At 45.7% G+C, this 17882-nt stretch overlaps 1 protein-coding gene across 1 annotated transcript in view; it reads right to left on the reverse strand.

The window, feature by feature from the left end:
- The window catches only part of mtcl1 (microtubule crosslinking factor 1), a 37978-nt gene that overhangs the window by 7169 nt on the left and 12927 nt on the right, over window positions 1-17882 (reverse strand). The window contains 12 exon segments of the mRNA XM_019883626.1: window positions 2057-2109; window positions 2111-3278; window positions 3547-3626; window positions 4027-4341; window positions 4519-4794; window positions 5699-5866; window positions 6314-6430; window positions 6979-7206; window positions 7685-7789; window positions 8975-9106; window positions 12369-13700; window positions 14347-14400. Coding sequence (XP_019739185.1) covers window positions 2057-2109; window positions 2111-3278; window positions 3547-3626; window positions 4027-4341; window positions 4519-4794; window positions 5699-5866; window positions 6314-6430; window positions 6979-7206; window positions 7685-7789; window positions 8975-9106; window positions 12369-13700; window positions 14347-14400 — 4028 coding nt within the window.

Genomic DNA, 17882 nt, shown 5'->3' on the forward strand with positions numbered 1-17882 from the left:
ATTTTTCAAGGGGTGGGGGATTTTTTGCCGGGGGGAATATTTCTCAAGAAACTAAAATATTTTTCCAGAGAAAAGGAGGAACATAATGAAATGGGGATATTTTTCAAGAGGAAAAAAAAAAGTTATATTTTGCGAAGAATCATTTTTCTTTTTTCATTGGAGAAAGAAGAAATAGCCTTTTCACAAAAAAGTAGAATACTGTGAAAATATATTTTTTTTCTAGAATCTCAAGGTTCTTTAGAACTCAGCAAAATGTTGCTTTTTCCCCCGTTTGTATTATAAGTGTGTTGGGCAAGGTTGGTTTATATGTGGGTGTTATTTAGTGAATCCCTGACTGTGGATGTACGATAAGTAATGACTTCATAGCCAAAGCGGATCTCGTAATCTCCGAGTTGCTAAATCGCAGTTGTGCGTGTATGTGCGCGCGCCTCCATTCTACAGCCACCCTTTAGTGAGTCGTCGAAACACCCTTTGCCGCCCGACTGAAAAAAAAATTCTGGCTGTGCCCCTGTCGGTGGAGAAAGATCATTTGAAATAAAAAATGCGTTTTACAAGCGTGGTAACAGAATGAATTCTTGAATGAAGGCACAACTGTAGTACATGTTGCAGTTCGCCCCCCAAACATGAAATCATATGCAGTTTAATAATAATAGTACAAATTTGGACATATTAAGACCCATGTTGTATGGTAGCAAAACACCAGCACGGACGGTCCTTTAAAGGGGGACTGATGTCACATGTGAACCTTTGCCCTCTTTCTGCCCGTGGCCCTGTGAAGCATGCATTCAAATGATTGACAAGGTGACTGATCCATAATGGGGATGGTGTTCCATGTGGCTCGGAGGAGGAGGGAACTTACATCGTGGAGACTTACAGTCCCCATGGAGTTGTTAGTATGACAGTGTGCTTCTGGAGCAAAGAGGGAGGGGGCGGGGGAGGGGAGGGGGGTGAGGGAGGGATAGACAAACCAGGAAGGGGTTAAACTGAGGAGGAAGACGAGAGGGTGACCTGGGATTATAACAACAGAAGCGCTGGCGCAGGTACGGCCAATCATGATGCTGTAAAAGAGTCGCGTTAGAAATCTTCAAACCGCACAATAATAAACATACTGTTCAATGCGGAACTGACACCATCTTGAGTTTCCCGTCCTCTGTCTGAGGAGGATAAATCCAGTGGATTTTCGCCCCAAAGCTTGTCTCACTGATGCATCATAAAATTTAATGGCAACGTCGATTATGAGTAGATCTACACAAAAGTCATGCCCGAAATCTGCCATTTGGATTTTAAAGTGGCAACTTTGGGGTCAGTATACCCTTTTCCTCAGCTTAAGAACAAACGCCGAGCGATTTGGTTCGATTGCTATCAAATGTGAAGCTTGTATGTTAGATGGATGATGCTGACATGACATATTGTAGTTTTTGTCATTGCGTGTGAACGGCAGTCTGATTGCCTGCTTTAAAACAAATGTTTAAAACAACTCCACAAGGTCAGAAATTCATGATGCATCCGTGATGATTGATTCTTCTTAAAGGGATTATCCGCAATTTGATCAAAATCATTTTGGGCTAATCCCTAATTATGACGAATCGTGATACTCATTTGTAAGCATGATCCCTTTCATATCTCGGCTGAGCCGACACATTCATTTGGTCGGGAGAAGTTTCAGCATTCCATTCAAGTGAGACTTAAGTCCCAGCAAAGATCATAGAAATGTTGGGCCTAAAACTAAAATAAGAACCCCAGAAGAATCTCCATCTACTCAAACACAGATACCAGATACGAGAATATCACTTCAACATATTTCCTTGACATCTATTCCGAAATAAAAAGGGCTCTGGCCTCTATTTACCTCCATGCATCCAGGCTGTGCTCTCTCTGGGTCGGCCATCTTGCTTCCTATTCCTCCTGCCTGCATCCTTCTCTCGTCCTGCAGCTTTTTATTGAGGAGGCGGGAGGCGTTTTCGGCCAGCGTGTAACCCGGGGGCGCCGACAGGTCCTGCCGAATGCTCACTACTTCGGCGTTGCGGTCCCCCTGTGTCTCCACTATCAGCTGCACGGGGCTGGGGGAGCGGCCCCTGGCGCTCCTGGGATCGGCGCTGGGCTCGGCGGCAGTTGTAGGGCGGGAGCGGCTGGGGGACTTGTTGAACTTCTGCATGGCGTCGTAGACGACCGGCGTGTGGTCGATGATGTTGAAGAGGCTGGAGAGACCGTCGTTGATGGTGGTGTGGACCGGGCTATCCCGGGTGGTGGTGGAGCGCGCCCACGCCGACTCGCTGTTGCCCTTCTGGGGGGTGGTAGGGGTGGCGGCGCGGCTGGTGTTGGGCATCTCCGCCTTGTTGGATGAGGACATCTTGCGCTGAAGTTTGGGCGAGCCGTACTTTGGCGAGCAGCAGGGCCGCTCAAACTTACTCTGGATGACTGGCGAGTACTGGACCTTCCTGGTATTCCGCGATGGGGACGAAATGGGGGTGCCGCCTCCTTTTGGGGTGAGGCAGCGGTGGGGGCTGTTGGTCAGGTTCCTCAGCAGGTCTGTCTGCAGACCAACGTTGATGGTCTGCATGGTCTGAGTGCCTCGCGTGGTGAACCCGTTGGTTTGGCAGGCTATGTCATGGACCACGGGCCCCGGTGGGGAGCGGATGGCGTTCCTCACCGAAATGGCCACCTCCTTCATATCATCGCTCATGTTCCGAGAGAGTTGAAGCTCCAGCGAGGAGGCGTAGCCCACCGTGGGGCAAATGGGGGACTGGTTGGGAGAAGTCCTTAATCCCCCCGCTTCCAGAAGACCACATGGCCACCTTCCACCAGTGAATACCTCATCTGACCCGCCGGCCGCCTCTCCGTCGCCTCTCGCCTTGATCCCCTTTGCGTAAAGGAGGTCAGAGTCTGGCTCTGGACCAGGTCTAGTGGGGCTGTGGAGGATGTGGACCCCATACGCGTCTTCTCCCGCACCTGCCCGACTGTTAAGTGTGCTGGTGGTGGTCAGGCTGGCGCTGGTCGTGAGGAACCAGGAGGGTGGTTGGAAGGACTCCATGACCGGTTCGACTCCCTGCGTGTCTGAGGTTTTGTTGGTCCATGCATCATAAGCAAAGGTGGCGGCGGTGGATGATGCTAAGTCCCAGCCCTTATTGTTGAACTCCTCAATGTACTTGAGGTCATCTGGTGAAAGAGGAGGAGTGACGTCGTCTTGGCCTCGCTCGCCATGGCGCATCTTGTCGGGGAGAAACGGTGAGCTGTCCATCAGACGCTGGAAGTCGCTCATGGAGCATACCGACTTGGCTCTGGATGCAATACACACAAAAAGATTCCAAAACCATCATGATTCGGGTCACCAAGGTGTCAACAATTAAAATGGATTTCCACCTGAAATTTTTGTTTCTTGACCTTAGAAGTAAAGTAGAAAAAAAAAAAAATATCCTGGACCCCTGTAAGTATTACCCTTCTTGTAGGGTCTTCTAAATTACTCCGAGTTGTAATGCACTCAAAGTCATCCTATTGTGGGGTTATCCTGTTTAGATGTGAATGTTGCATCCGCAGACGCAATTTCACCTGAGTAAACTTCCGCCGCTCATCTCTTCATCAGGGTACATATCCGGTGCTCCTTCTCTCTCGGAAATCACATCGAGGGCCTAGAAGACAAAAATTGCCATCACAATCCATCCAGTCACGTTCCAGACTCTTAATATTCCTCAATATTGTGAGGCCTGCTGACTAGAGCCCAACCCAATCCAAACCCTGGCCTGGCCGCTTGTCAATTACAGGAGTGCCACAAAGAAGATACAATAATGTTCACAGGGAAGTTGGAGTCCCATCAGGCTAATTTATAATGTTTTGACCATAATCTCCAAGTAGTTACATACAGACAATTTAGAGTCTGTCTTTCATCTCTACATCCATTTTCCACCACTTTATCCTGTTTAAGGTTGCAGAAAATCTGACTGAATTGGTCGCGACCTCATCGCAGGGCACATTCACACCTACAGTTACTGAGCGGACATTGAGGACAATCTCCAAAGCTGCACCTTTTACCTCCTTCATGCAGGGGAATCGCTTCTCACTCTCCAGCCTGCAGGGCGGGGGGACCTCCAAGCTGGCGAGGGGATCCAGAGAAAGAGCATCCAGAAAGGGGCTCTCCGTCGGGCTTCTCAGCCTCACGGCGGCAGCCCCGCCTTGCTCCGCCAGCAAGGTGTCCGAGTCGGAGAGGGAGCGGGCAGGCAGGACCGTGCTGGGTGCAGAAGACCGCGGGGACTGCGGAGAACGTGGGCAACGCGGGGAGCGAGCACCGTTGCATGACCCGCTGTCCTCTGTGCCTTCGCCTCGCCGGCAGTTCAGCTCCCTCTGCAGCTGACACAGGGACAAAAGTATTGAAACTCTTTCTGACAGTTGTTTCCTGTTATGTTCCTTAGTAATTAATGTATATGATAAAACTCCACATTTCGGAGCGGCTTTTGGATTGTGAGTGTGAGGATATGCGACTCGGGTAATGCATGGATGAAAATAAAAAACAAAATGACTCCTAACCCTCTCCATCTTGTGATGGAGCTCGCGGGTACCGCCATCCCACTCCAGCCTCTGCCGCTCAAAATGTTCCAGCAGCTCGGCCCTCTCGCGACTCCATCGCTTCTCGCCGTGCTGCAGCCTCCAGCGGAGGTCCAGCGAGGTGTTGTGGCTTTCGGCCAACAGGCGGCGGTGCTCCTCGCGCTCCTGCTTCAGGGCCCACTCGGGGTCTCGGGATGACGTTACACTTTCGAGCCCCTGAGCCTGGCCTCGCGTTCTTCCTCGTGCTTCCTCCTCCACCTGCGCGACACACATGGTTATTACTCAACTGTTGTACTCGTTCCGCTACCACCAGATTATGATAAATATAAAGCGGGCCTTCACAAACTGGGGCGCACGCCTTCAGTGTGCGATTAGTTAGATCTGCGCTGGTGTCCAATTTATCAGTTTTTCCAGAAGCAAGCTGTTGTTCGGCCAATTTTTTGCAACAATTTTTTTTATTTTTAAAAAGGCACCTCAAACTGTTGAGTGGTACTCTCATTTGAAGTTTGTCAAACTAAACATCAAACAAAGGGAATTACATGATATGTGACTAACACCCATGTGTGCCTTAAGTCGACCGCTGACAACGAAACTGTTAATACTGTGCAGGCCAGCAGAACAGAGAGCAGGATGTTACTCGAGCGGGCTAAGTCAATTAGCTCCCACGCGCTTGTTGACCTCAACGCGGCTCCGTGGAAGGATACGGAGTCTGTAAAACCGCACAGATTATAAGCGAGCCCAGTTGGATAATCACCCTCCTAAAATCCCCCAGAAAAAAAATGCTTAATTGGTTCACATTGCTGCATATTATCACGCAAGCGCTCAGAAAAGCTGTTTTTTTTTTGTACTTTTTACATGATGTCCTCAAATGCGACATCATGTAAATCATCACTAGAGAGAGAGCTACGGGTATGGAAAATGGTTCAGTGTCCTACAATGGGCCATTTGCACAATACAATAATGTGGCCAAATAAAGAGTGTAAATCATGATTAAGAAAAAAATATCATAATTATGTTTTAAGAAATATAAAATGGTTATCATTACAGTATCATAAATTATTCAATTACGCTCCTACTCCACAATGACAACATGGTCAGGGGTTTTCTCGTCACATTCGGTCGCTTTATGGTCGAGCCCGGCTGAGAGGCCATCTGCGCGTACCTGAGCGAGCTGGCACTTCATTTCGGCCCATTTCACCTCCCAGGTGGCTTTGTCGTTCGCGTAGGCCTGTTGCAGTTGGCAGCGCCGCGCCTCTTCCTCGCGAAGTTCCTCCCGAAACTGCTCCAGCAGGGTACGCAGCGCCTGCAGCATTCGCCGGTTCTCCCCAAACTACAAACATGTTGGGTGTCAGTAATAATAATTAAAAAAAAAAAAAAAAAAAACAACTACATTTTTAAGGAACATTTTAGCATGGTTAATGATTGTGTGTGTATCTGCAAAAAGAAACAGATGATCATTAAAACTTTCCAGTTTTAAAATCGTCCCTCCATTATCCAAACTACTTATCCTCTATTTTTCAAAACCAATTTAATTAGTGTCTTGATTAATTTCATTTCTTTAGACGACGCCACAGGTCCAAAAATATATACATCTGACTTTTAAAAAAAACCTACAGGAAATATATAAGTAAAAAACAAAACAGACTTGGGTGGTTAGCTAGCGATCGACAACTTTGTTCCATCTCGTCCTGTTTTTGTGGGAAATTTAGATCTTTGTTTCAGGATTTTGGTCTTTATTTTCCATCGATTTGGTCCACAGTCCAGTTTTTGGGATTACCTGATGCTGGTACTGCAGATGTCCACTGGGTGACACTGACGGGAGAGCAGACCCCCCTTCGGCTTCCACTTGCTGCATCATCCCACCCAGCTCAGAGACACCCTCTGACTTCTCTACCTGCATGGATGAATAAATATCACAAAAATGTTCACAACACCAGAATAATCCCGCAAAATTGTTTCTACAGACCCAGCATGCCTAACACACCAATTGCTAAGACTGCGGCTCTCCCTTTACTTGTGAGGGCATTACACTAAAAGCACAATGGTCCCTTGAGATACAATTTACTCATAACCCAAATTATCTATTCCCATTGAAATAAACAGAAACGCCACTAATCGGTTCCAGCATTCCACCCCCACAGCCCCCCAAAAAAATGCAATATGCATAGTAACTCTTTGAGCATCATTGACGTCAATTGTCCTCAATGAGGAGCACCGGTAACACCTTTTCATAAAGCTTGTTTTCTTTTTTTTTAAAGTCCGAAATAGGTGACGTGGGGGTGAAACCAACCCATGTTCTACTGCGGATTACAAAAAAAATTTAATAAGGTATGAACAACCTTTTTTTTTTTCCTTTCAAGTTTTTTGAAGTGAGTTGAGTTAATCGCCACCATACAATTCCTGCTGTCACACTTCCTGCCAAATAATGTTCAGGCGGCTCACCTCCGGCTGCGCGCCGTCGTCGGGCATCGCGCCGTCCCTGCTTCCAAGCCTCCAACGTGCCAGGATGGACTTGAGCTTCATGTAGAAGATGGCCGTATTGCGTTGGAAGAGGCGAACTTCTTGCTGTAGTGCAGATCGCTCCTGAGCCCAGCAAACCTCCGGAGCCTGCAGGAGGCCTGGCAGCTCCAGACGCGGGCGCTGGGGCTCCGGATGCAAGCCCTCGTCCTCCTACGAAAACAAAGAGAATGGACACCGTGATCAAAATATCGCATTTCAACATATACGTATACATATAAGAAAAAGAACTACAGTGATACATAGTCACTGTCAACTGGAACACCGCTTATTGCTAAAGACAAGGGGACGCCGAACTGATAAAAGCTAACTGCTAATGGGCATTGGCTACCTGCTAATGGCTCCACATGATGTAAGATCATTTTTGATACTGCTAAATAACGAGTTCATACTCGACTCAAGTCTAACAGACTCTTTGTATTCTCCTCTCTTCATTCACGCTTCTTACAGACTCAAGACTTTGCATGCCGCATTAGGTGCTGCTGTTTTGGTTAGCAACTGACTGCAAATGGAATCTAATGTCAGCGCATACGCTAGGAAGAAAAATAAGTAACCGAATGTAAAATTGGAGGGACACAAGCCTACGGAGTGCTGCTAATACTTTTTTTTTTCATGTCGCAAATGCTCATACCTGTGGCAGCGAGACAACCGGAATGTCCCGTTCATCCGTCGCGACTCTCATCCGTCGGTCATGATCGAGACGAAGCTGGACGTCAAGAGCAGGCGCCTCCCGCAGCTGCATGCAAACAAAAGTGAGATGTTTATTACATGTGACTACGCCTAACATTTTGAGAAAGACCTTCAACTCTTCTGTTGTTGCAGTTAAACTTGACCTGTTTTCAATATTTGAAAGTTTTAATGAACATTTTAACACAAGACACTTGATTTCACCCAAATTTAACACACCATGTGCAGATTTGTGCAAATGTGTCTTTTTTTGTGGGTGGGTGGGGGGTTAACTGGAAACATGCAGCAGGTCACGATGATCCGTGGCATTTTTTTTTTCTGCAGCAAAGAAACAGACATAACAGGCGAATTAAGAATAATGATCCTCAGGTTTGAGGTTTGGAAACGCCACAATTTGAGCTGGTGTGTCGGTCAAACGTCGGCCACACAAGATCAGCACTAATCCCGAACTCAATCCCTCTCCACCTCTCGGATTACGGAAGAAGCGCACGCAGATGTGCTGTAATTGTTACATCACGGTGACCCTATTGTACTCTTGAAGTGAACTGACACTGTAAAAAGGTGATTGAGCTTCTGATGAAGAACGGTGAGTCACTAGACAAAGAGGAATATAAATAATCCAGTTTTCAGAAACCCATTTAAATGTTACATTTAATTGTCTTTTTTAATGTCATATTCATATTTTTAGGTCCACACATTATCATATTTTAACATGGTGGCCCAGGCGTATGTTATTAACTTAACTGTGGAACGTACGAGGTGTCCATTCGTGATAAGACATTTATTGGGGCGGGGTTGGGGGGGCAGGCCTTAATTTCTATAAATGCATTTAACCACAGTAATAATAGATGATAGCTGTACTTCTAAAATTTGATGTTTTAAATCTTTTTTTTTTAAACAAAATATGTGTGTGTATTTTTAGGAATGTATATTCTAAAAATCAATGATATACCTGTAATTAAAGGCGCCTAATTATACAATTTATTTTTATATAAATGTAAATGTTTGAGACAAAAAAAAAAATTATATATATATATTTGTTTTGTTTTTTTAAAATACAAATGCTTTTAAAATACATTTGGGAGAGAATTTAAAAAATATATTTCTTTGATTTGAATTTGATGGGTTATTGAGAAAATAGTAACAGGGGTCCAAGTTCTCACACAGTCTCACAGGTAGAAAGGGAAGGGATAGAGGAGGTAGAGGGGATCAAGTGGGGGGGGGGGGCACTGACCTCTGTTCTTAAAACCAGTGGTCTGTGGTACCTAGCGAGTCCCGCAGCACCTCCCCTGCTCTGGTTGTAGGGCTCCACGCCTCGCTCCTGTCCTACGCGCCACTCCAGCTCATCCCTCTGACCGGACTGTGAGTGAGGAGGAGTGGGTGGGGGTCCGGGAAGTGTACAGGAGGGTATGGAAGGGGGTGGTGGAGGAGATTGTGGTGATGTGGCAAGTGGACAAAAAAGACAAGAGGACAACAAAGCGGGTGAGGAAGAAAGACCTCCAGCGGGACACAGAAAGAAAAAAAACAGTGAATGGCTGATGAACAAGAGCGAAAAGGGCAAACTGGGGGCAACTAAAAAGACAACAAACGGACTAGAGTAGAAAAAAGAGCGCAAAGAGGAAGACCAACTTAAAGATGATGGCGTATGACAGAGATGAGAACAGGATAAGAATGAGGATGAACAAAATGACGGGCTGGAACATCTGAAGGAGGAAGGGGGCGGGTGAGAAGGACGGGGAATTTAAGGTGGTTCGGGGTGGAAAGAATGCAGAAGACTCATTATGAAGCGCATGCAATGACGGACACGTGAGTCCAAACCAAAGCAGCTGGCTTGAGAAATAACCATGGCAAAAAAAGGTGCAGTGCGACAAGCGAGCCCGCCAATAAAGGTGGTCAGGAACAACAAAATGGCCGCTCAACATGCTTGTGTATTGTACAAAGCAGAGAGATAGCGTTAAAGTCAACTTGTTTTGCAGGTTTCATTTTAAAAAGCGCCACCATGGTATTTAGAATGGAAAAAAACATTCTTGACACAACTTAAATTTCATTAACCCCCCAGGGAGCCAGCATTCACCATTCGCAAACTCATTTTTTCAGAAAGTTTGCAGCTGTTCAGTTGCTCCCTCCCAGATGCTCAAAAAAGGGTGCAATAAGTGCCAAACTAAAGAGAGAGGCCTTTTCTCAATTTGATAAATGGCGAGTACGGTCTTGTGAATTCGCCAAGTATGGTCTTCCTGAGAACGTAAGAGAACATTCATTCTCAAAATGAGTCTCTTTGAAAATTAGAATGGCTGTGAACGGTATTAACTTCCCCACTGAATCTGATGGAGTTCCGTGATAGCAGCCTAAAAAGCTTCATGGAATATTTTCCCAAGCCTTAATAAGAAAGTAAAGATTGTTTTTATTTTACAGCTTCCAACAAGTATACATGCCAGCACCCTGACATTACTGGTGCATTTATTATTATTTTTTAAATCAAATAATCTGTCAACCATTTATTTTGTGGTATATTTCACTTTAAACTATTCAAATAAGTCATTCTAAACATTTTAGGAGGTTTGCTGTACCATGAGTGGATGTGTCAAAAATCGTGTTGAATCAAAAAGTAGGCTTGCTAGCTGACAAATGAATCGACCCTACTTTTTTCACTTTGATGAATTCATTCTGTTTTTGATGTTTGAGTCACTATGGAAGCATTACCCCTGCCCAAGAACCAACATTTCCCTCCTATCATATGATGTTATGCTCGTTGAACCAGGAAGTAGCCTCCTAGCTAACTTAGCTCCTCCTAGCTTCTATCTTTGATATTTGAGTCACGATAGAATCGTCTGTCCTACAGCAGGAGACAAATGGTAGAATCTTAACTCTGTTTCAGTCATTCTCTGTGAATCAGAAAGTAGTCCGCTAGCTGGCAAATAGACAGACAACCAAGCCCAAAAATACGCTGATTTATGATTCCATTCATTTTCATTTTTTTTGACATTAGAGTCACAATTAAAAAAAAACGCCCTATCTCCCCCCACAAAACAAATGGGAGTGTCCAATGTCCACGAACCAGGAAGAAGTCTGCAAGCTAATAAACAGAGGGACAAGAAAGCACAAACTTAATTGACTCCACAACTTTAAATGGTCTCTTTTTGACTTTTGAGGGTGGATCAGTACCCTCTCCAACATGAGAAAATAAATGGTCACGTCATATGTCCTTACATCATTCTCCATGAACCAGGACATAGCCTGTGTGCTAGCCAAACACAAATATTCCAGTGACTTCACCTTTGTTTGAAGGGTTTGTCTTCTTTTTTTGTTATTTGACTCATCACGGAATTGTTTGTCCCCCCCTCTTCAAAAAGAAAATGATACCATCCCGTTGTTTTGAGTCCTTTTTAAACAAAAAAGTGCCCTGCTAAGGTATGACTGGACAAACAAGCAGATAAATATGGTGATTCCCCACCCCTCTTTTCTTCAACCCTGGCAGAGGTCAGGCTGACAAAAGGCCTGAATGTTTCAAACTTGTGAGAGCTGCGAGTGCAGAATCCACCCAGCTCCACCGGGACTCAGCCAGTGAGCTGTGCAGGAAGAGGAGGACGAGGAGTGGGAGGGTATGAAGGCAGCTTCCCTTCTCGGCCTGGGCGGTTGGAAAACATTCGGAAAGCCAACAAGCTCCCTTCATCATGCAGTCCTGCTTTAGAGCCTTTTTTCTTTGCCAACACACAACGTGATGTTTGTCTCCTTGGTGACAACGTACAAACACAAAACAGTGACGCCCATTAAGCCACAGAGATAAGAGGCAGGACTGTTCGGAAGCGATCCACCATGCACTCAAGTGAAAAGACGCTCGGATCGCGGCCAAGTGGGCAGGCAGTGCGTGCGTGCGGGCGGCAAGCGAGGCGGCGCTCTATGGGGAGCATGTGCATGGAGATGTAGATGGCGATGTGGCGGCGGCAGGACGTGATAGCGGAGGCGGGGCAGATGGTAGGCGGTGCCAGTGTGGTAGAGCTGGGTGGCTCCCAACAGGCTTCTAAACATGATTCTTCTGAAGACCTCGAAGTTAACTGAATGGACCCCCTTTTACCATGGCGAATCCTCAAAATGATCAAACTTTGACAAGTAATAAACACAACAATGCAAAAAGTACCATCTCACCACCTGGCTAAGAACCCTCTTTCCACCAAGTAGCCCATATTTTTATTCATTTATTATGACTTCTAAGGTTACCCTCAACTTTATGTGGGATTCTGGTGGCCTGATGCCAGACAACCACTTAGATCTCCCTTGATTTGGACGGAAATGGACATCTAATGTATGGACACTGAAAGGTAGGTTGTTAAATCGACATAAAGCAGATATTTGAGAGGAGTCATTTACAACGACAGCAGTATTAACAAAACATAATGGAATCATAAAATCTCAATTTAACGTAAAAAGTAAATATTTAAAACAATCGCAGTCCAATGAAAATTGGACTTGATTGACCTTATTTTGTGTAAGGTTCACGGGTAAGCTGGAACCTAAACCCATCTGACTTTGGGTGAGAAGTGGGGTACCCCCCTGAGACAATAATGCCATGTCCTAAGGCAAGGTCAAAGCCAACAATACAGAAATGGTACACTATACCGAACTGAAATTACCTGGATGTCCGTCATCAGGTCTCTCCCAAAATTGCCGATGGGAGAATCCCGGGACATGGAAGTGACGGTGGATAGGAAGCTGCTGGACTCTGTGAGGTTTGGCATCGGGGACAGGTCATCTGTTCTCTCCCTCAATCCATCCAGCTTCTCCACGAAGATGTGCAGCTCGGTGCGGAAAGCCTTCATGCGGGTATTGATGGTGTCCAGGACTTGGGAGTCACCTCCTCCCTGAGAACCCTCCGCTATCGTCACCAGAAGCCTCCCTTCCAGGATCAGACTGTCCGTGTCAGTGATCAGACGGTCCACAGATTTGCCGAGTCGATCTGCCTCTCTTTTCACATTGGCAAAGGATTCTCGTTCCTCCCGGCGGCGGTTGGCAAGTTCTCCGGCGCTAAGGTCGATGCCATCCGACGGTCGGATACTTCCAAACCCCGAGGTGGTGGTGGTTTTCTCAAAGAGGTCTTCAGAGTCGCTCTCCCCGCCGATGGGGCCCTCCCTCTTGGGTTGGAGTAGAAGGAGTCGCCCTGCTTCCACGTCTTCGGCTACTTCCCGGCGGCCGGCGTCACTGTCTGCATCGCTGTCTCGTGGACTACCAGTTCTCAGGCCCAGGTGCGCTGCCAGGTCGCAACGCTGGACGTTGGACAGGAGAACTCGGTTCTCGTATTGAAGCTTCATCACTTTTCCGCTCAGGTCGTTAATCTGCATCCTGGCTGATTTCAGCTCCTCCATCATCATCCCTCCACTGGAGCCATTAGCGGGTTTAAATAGTCCTCCTTCCCCTCCGTCCTCGCCTACCAGCCCGGAACTGAACTTGAAGCGGTTGAGCTCTGAAGTAAGCTGCCTGTTGTGGTCCTCAATCTCTGAGATGGAGCGACGCAACAGTTCCGCTTCCTCCTCTACGAACTGGAGGTGTCGGCGGAGCTCCCCGGCTGACTCGAGCACATCACCGCCATAGGGTGATGAGGGCATGCTCGAGAAAGGCTCCCTACCGAAGCAGTCTCGTTCGTACTGGCAACGGATGTCATCGTTTTCGGCCCGCAGGCTGCGGTTTTCAACCTCCAACTCCACGATCTTCCTTCCCAGAATGTTAGCCTCCTCCTCCACCAGTTTGAGGCGCAGTCGCAGCTCCGCCTCGCGGGTGGAATGAGGGCCACCGCCGGAGCACTCAGCCAGGGGAAGGGGACTGTCCACGTCTCCGTAGACCGACTTGTACTTCTGTAGTTCCTGTTCCAGTTCATCTTTCTCACGGCCCAGCTTAGCCATTTTTTTACGCATCAGGCCGGACTCCTCCTTGGCGAATTGGAGCTGGCACCTGAGGTCAGCGCTGTCATCCTAGTGGCGAGAAACTCTTAATTAGACTTATATAGACATATTTTAAATCTATACTGTACCTCTTTCAGACAGAGAACCCACAAAATTTCTGGAGAAAAGCTGCAGCACAAGATTGAGCTTTTTAAAATAATAATAAGAATTTTTATTTAGATACACTCCCAGCACACTTGGCAATTTGGTGACTGAAATGGCGCAAACTCCCCTTTCTACCTGTGCCCGTCTACAAAAATACCCAAAGAGAGAAAACACCACCCATACATACACACTTTCCGCTAGACTTATGCTGGGCACCAAAATAATACCCGATTTGCAAGAAAATAGGGCCCTAAGTGTCAAGTGTTAAACTTGTTATGTTTCTAATACAAGCTCAGAAATCAGGGAATTTGCTGACTTCTCCTCGGGTACAATCTATAAGTGAAAATATGTATCAATAATAATAAATAAATACATAAATAATATACAAAATATAAAATTTATAATAATAATAATTATTATTATTATGATTATAAAGTCCATATGTTTAAAAAAACAAAATTATGAACAAATTAAAATAAATAACATGAAACTCAGTAAATGAATTAAAACTTAACATGAATTTAATTTGATAAATAAAATCAAATATTTTATGTAATTGTTTTACATATACCTGGCTGGTGGATTTCTTGTCCTTAAATGAGCTCCCTCGTCGCCTCAATGCAGTCTGCAAAACACCCCCCAAAAAACAAAAAAAAAACAGAGTGAATCAGGACTTTTCATAACAAACCAACGCATTAGATTCTTAGTCCGGTATTGACTGGAGGAAATGAGCGCAATAGATGACACTCAGGAACGGAGATCCGCTTGAGATTTTATCAATAATAATCCTGTAAAAGACGGGAGGCACCAGAGCATTAATCCTCGCCGAGAAGCTTGCGTAACATTAAACATTTCCGTCGTCAAGTCAACGTCTGATGATGGATGAAAGTCTTTCATGTATTTAATGCGAACCAGAGATGAGACTGTGACCATGGCCTGAGCCTGCATCATCGTGTTCAAACCTTCTTTCAGGCCTAGTGAGGAACATCTGGATGACTATTTTTTTTCTTTTTACTATTAGGTTTAGTTCCTCTGAAGGCCATTTCCGACACCTCGAAAACCTCATGAATATGCATGTAAAAAAGTGTGAATGACAATAACGTGAATACTTCTTCACTCATGTCTTAGATTGGTTAAACTTCCAACAGAAGGGTTAGGCCCCAGTTCGTCATCCAAAAAATAAATACATCAAAAATAAACCTTGACTCAGTCAGTGGCTCTGCGGCAGGGAGGAAACGTCCACCTAGCAACACGACCAAAACATGAACTCAAACTGCGTGGGGCCTGCGACGTACTTTTCCCCATGCAAAAAAAAACACACAAGGAATTGACTTCCCAGTTCCAATCCATCCAGAGGAACATTAATTCACCCAGCATCTATTCATTCACATCCATTCAGGCTTCTACACCCATTGTTATCTATCCATCCATCAACATCATGCCTTCCAAAGGTCCAATTTAATTTCCAAGAGAAAACAAAATGTTTAGCGAAGACACAGTGGGTCACACGACCAAGCCGGCTCGCGTATGTTCACTTAGACGCCCCGCTGAGCGTCTCCAACACCACTACTGTTCTAATTCCTCGCCGCGGTGACAAAGCTAATCTGTCTGTCTGGGTAGACGCAGGATTAGACAAAGCTTCGTGATCCCTGACCAACGCAAAGAAAGACATTGTTTACTGTAGTATACTACAAAAGTTTAAAATTCATAGTGTTCCTGCTCTGAATGTTCAAAAACCCTGAAAAACTTGAAGAGGATGGGCTGAAATGTGTGTCTTGGGTTGCAATGACAAGGAAGATCCCTCCCTTTGACCTTAGCATTAGCTACTGTTGACATTATCATCGAAATCATTCAAAATCAAGATTGTTCTTGCTCTGTAAGCTCAATTATCAATATAAAGGTTGAAGAAACTGGTCTGAGATGCAATACAAGAAAAAAGTGACAAGCTAACGTACTACAGCTTTCATCTCGAGACAAGTGCCTCCATACGTCTATTTTCTACGCTTTTGCTACAAGGTACCTCCCTAATTCAAAATCAGGTTAATGCCTCAGAAGGGCAAAGAGCAGCCAAAGGTTTGAAGACGGGTTTTACTTTTCACCCCAACTACCTCGGCGCCTTTAAATTAGCTTGTAGCATACAAACCAACAAGTAACATCGTCAGCACTACCGCGGGCTAGCTTGTCAGTGTTGCCTCCAAACGTGTGTGGAAGACGAGAGATAAGGAGGACACTGCAGCAGCAGGAGTGTTGTCGTTGCAGTCCGCTAATGGGATTTAACGGGGGCGGGGGGTGGGGGGAGCGCTCCCCGAAAGGGGGCGGGATGGCCGCACAAAAGGAGCTTTTGAGGGCGGCTGGATGTAGATAAAGCTCGCCTCTAAGACTCACGCGCAACAGCGGAATAAATGTCGCTATAAATTATTCTGAGGCCGATTAGCAGAGTCGGATGCGGACTCTAATCCATTTCAGTAGATTAATTAATACCGCTCACGCATTTGAGTGAATGTAAACGCTACTCAGATCATTGGGGCCCAAGCATGCGGTGCAGTTGTTTCATCTTTATTCACCGTACCCCAAATAAACCGCCAGCATAAGTGATTTCCCAAACTGAAAAAAATTGCTTCACATAGGGATGCGAAATCTAGCAGTAATTTCTATCATGAGCAGAGGCACAAAAAAAATTATTGAGGATCCGATGAAATGGAATGAAACAGAGTCAGCCATTTTGGTTCAAAACAGACATTTTAGGGTCATTTAAATCCAATTCAAAATCTCATTTAAAAACAGACATTTAGCCTGATTGCTACCAGATTTGTTTAACAGGCAGATGGGCAATGCTAAACTGTGAAGTGTTTTGAGTTTTTGTCACTGCTGGTGGATGGAGCGTGGCAGTAAAATTTGCTGACTTTGCTGATTCTAAGAAATCGCCAGGAGGGGGGGATTTCCCATACGCCTAAAACAATTTCACATAGAAACGTGAAACTTACCAGTGATATCTATCATATGTAGACCTACAAAAAAATAAACATCTCAAAAATCCATCGTACTCTCTCTCTCTCTCTCTCTCTCTCTCTCTCTCTCTCTCTCTCTCTCTCTCTATCTCTTTCATACCTAAATATACACTCCAGCAGGTTCAGGTAAAAGATGCAGTGAGACGGAAAATTCAATATTATTGATGCAGGTGCACTAGTCCAAGAAAGCTGGCTGTGTTTAAATATAGTGTCATGTCTGTGTGTGCATGTGTGTGTGTGTTGTGCGTACAGCATCAGAAGAGATAACATTTCTCAGCGAGACAGGCGGGATGCTGCATTCCCAGAGGTCGCTTCAAGGTCAGGCCTCCCCCCAACCACCCACCCTCCTCAGGGGAGGAGGCAAGCGTCTTGTAAACAACAGGTCTATGTCGCTGATTAAATGTGAAGTCGTGAAACTGAGTTCACGTGAAATCAAACCATGAAAAATTACTCGATGGATTTGGTGTTTCCTACTGTGTGCTTGTTTGTGGCCACGTGTGATGGAAGTTATTAGGGATGATGAACGTCCACCGGCATCATTTTACTGCTTTACAAGTGTAGTCATAAAACTGTGAAAACACACGTAAGTGCGTTGAATAAGTGAGAAGTGTGTGTGTGTGTGTGTGTGTGTGTGTGTGTGTGTGTGTGTGTGTGTGTGTGTGTGTGTGTTTGTGCATTTGTGGATACACGTTCATTGACACAGCCCATTAAAGCACCATTGTGCCAACCTCTGTTGCGTGTCGGCTCCCCAGCCCGGGTCAGCGGCGGTTTAGCGAGGTGAGGTGATGTGTGAGTGTACCCTCTCTGGCTCACACACGTACACACACACACACACTCTGATGGAGTCTCGGCAGGCTGCGCATGGGAAACTCAACCACCACAAGGCAACAGGACATTTTGTCAGAACTAGTAGGCATAACAAGTGGGAATTTCCCCAGAAAGGAACTGAGACGAGTAGATGACATCATGGCTTTTCTTTCCACAATCTCATTTTTGGGCCTCTTCCATAAAACAAGTCATATATGTGTGTGTGTGTGTGTGTGTGTGTGTGTGTGTGTGTGTGTGTGTGTGTGTGTGTGTGTGTGTGTGTGTGCGTGTG

Source organism: Hippocampus comes, unplaced genomic scaffold, assembly GCF_001891065.2.
Source record: "Hippocampus comes isolate QL1 unplaced genomic scaffold, H_comes_QL1_v1.1 scaffold159, whole genome shotgun sequence".
Lineage (NCBI taxonomy): Eukaryota > Metazoa > Chordata > Actinopteri > Syngnathiformes > Syngnathidae > Hippocampus > Hippocampus comes.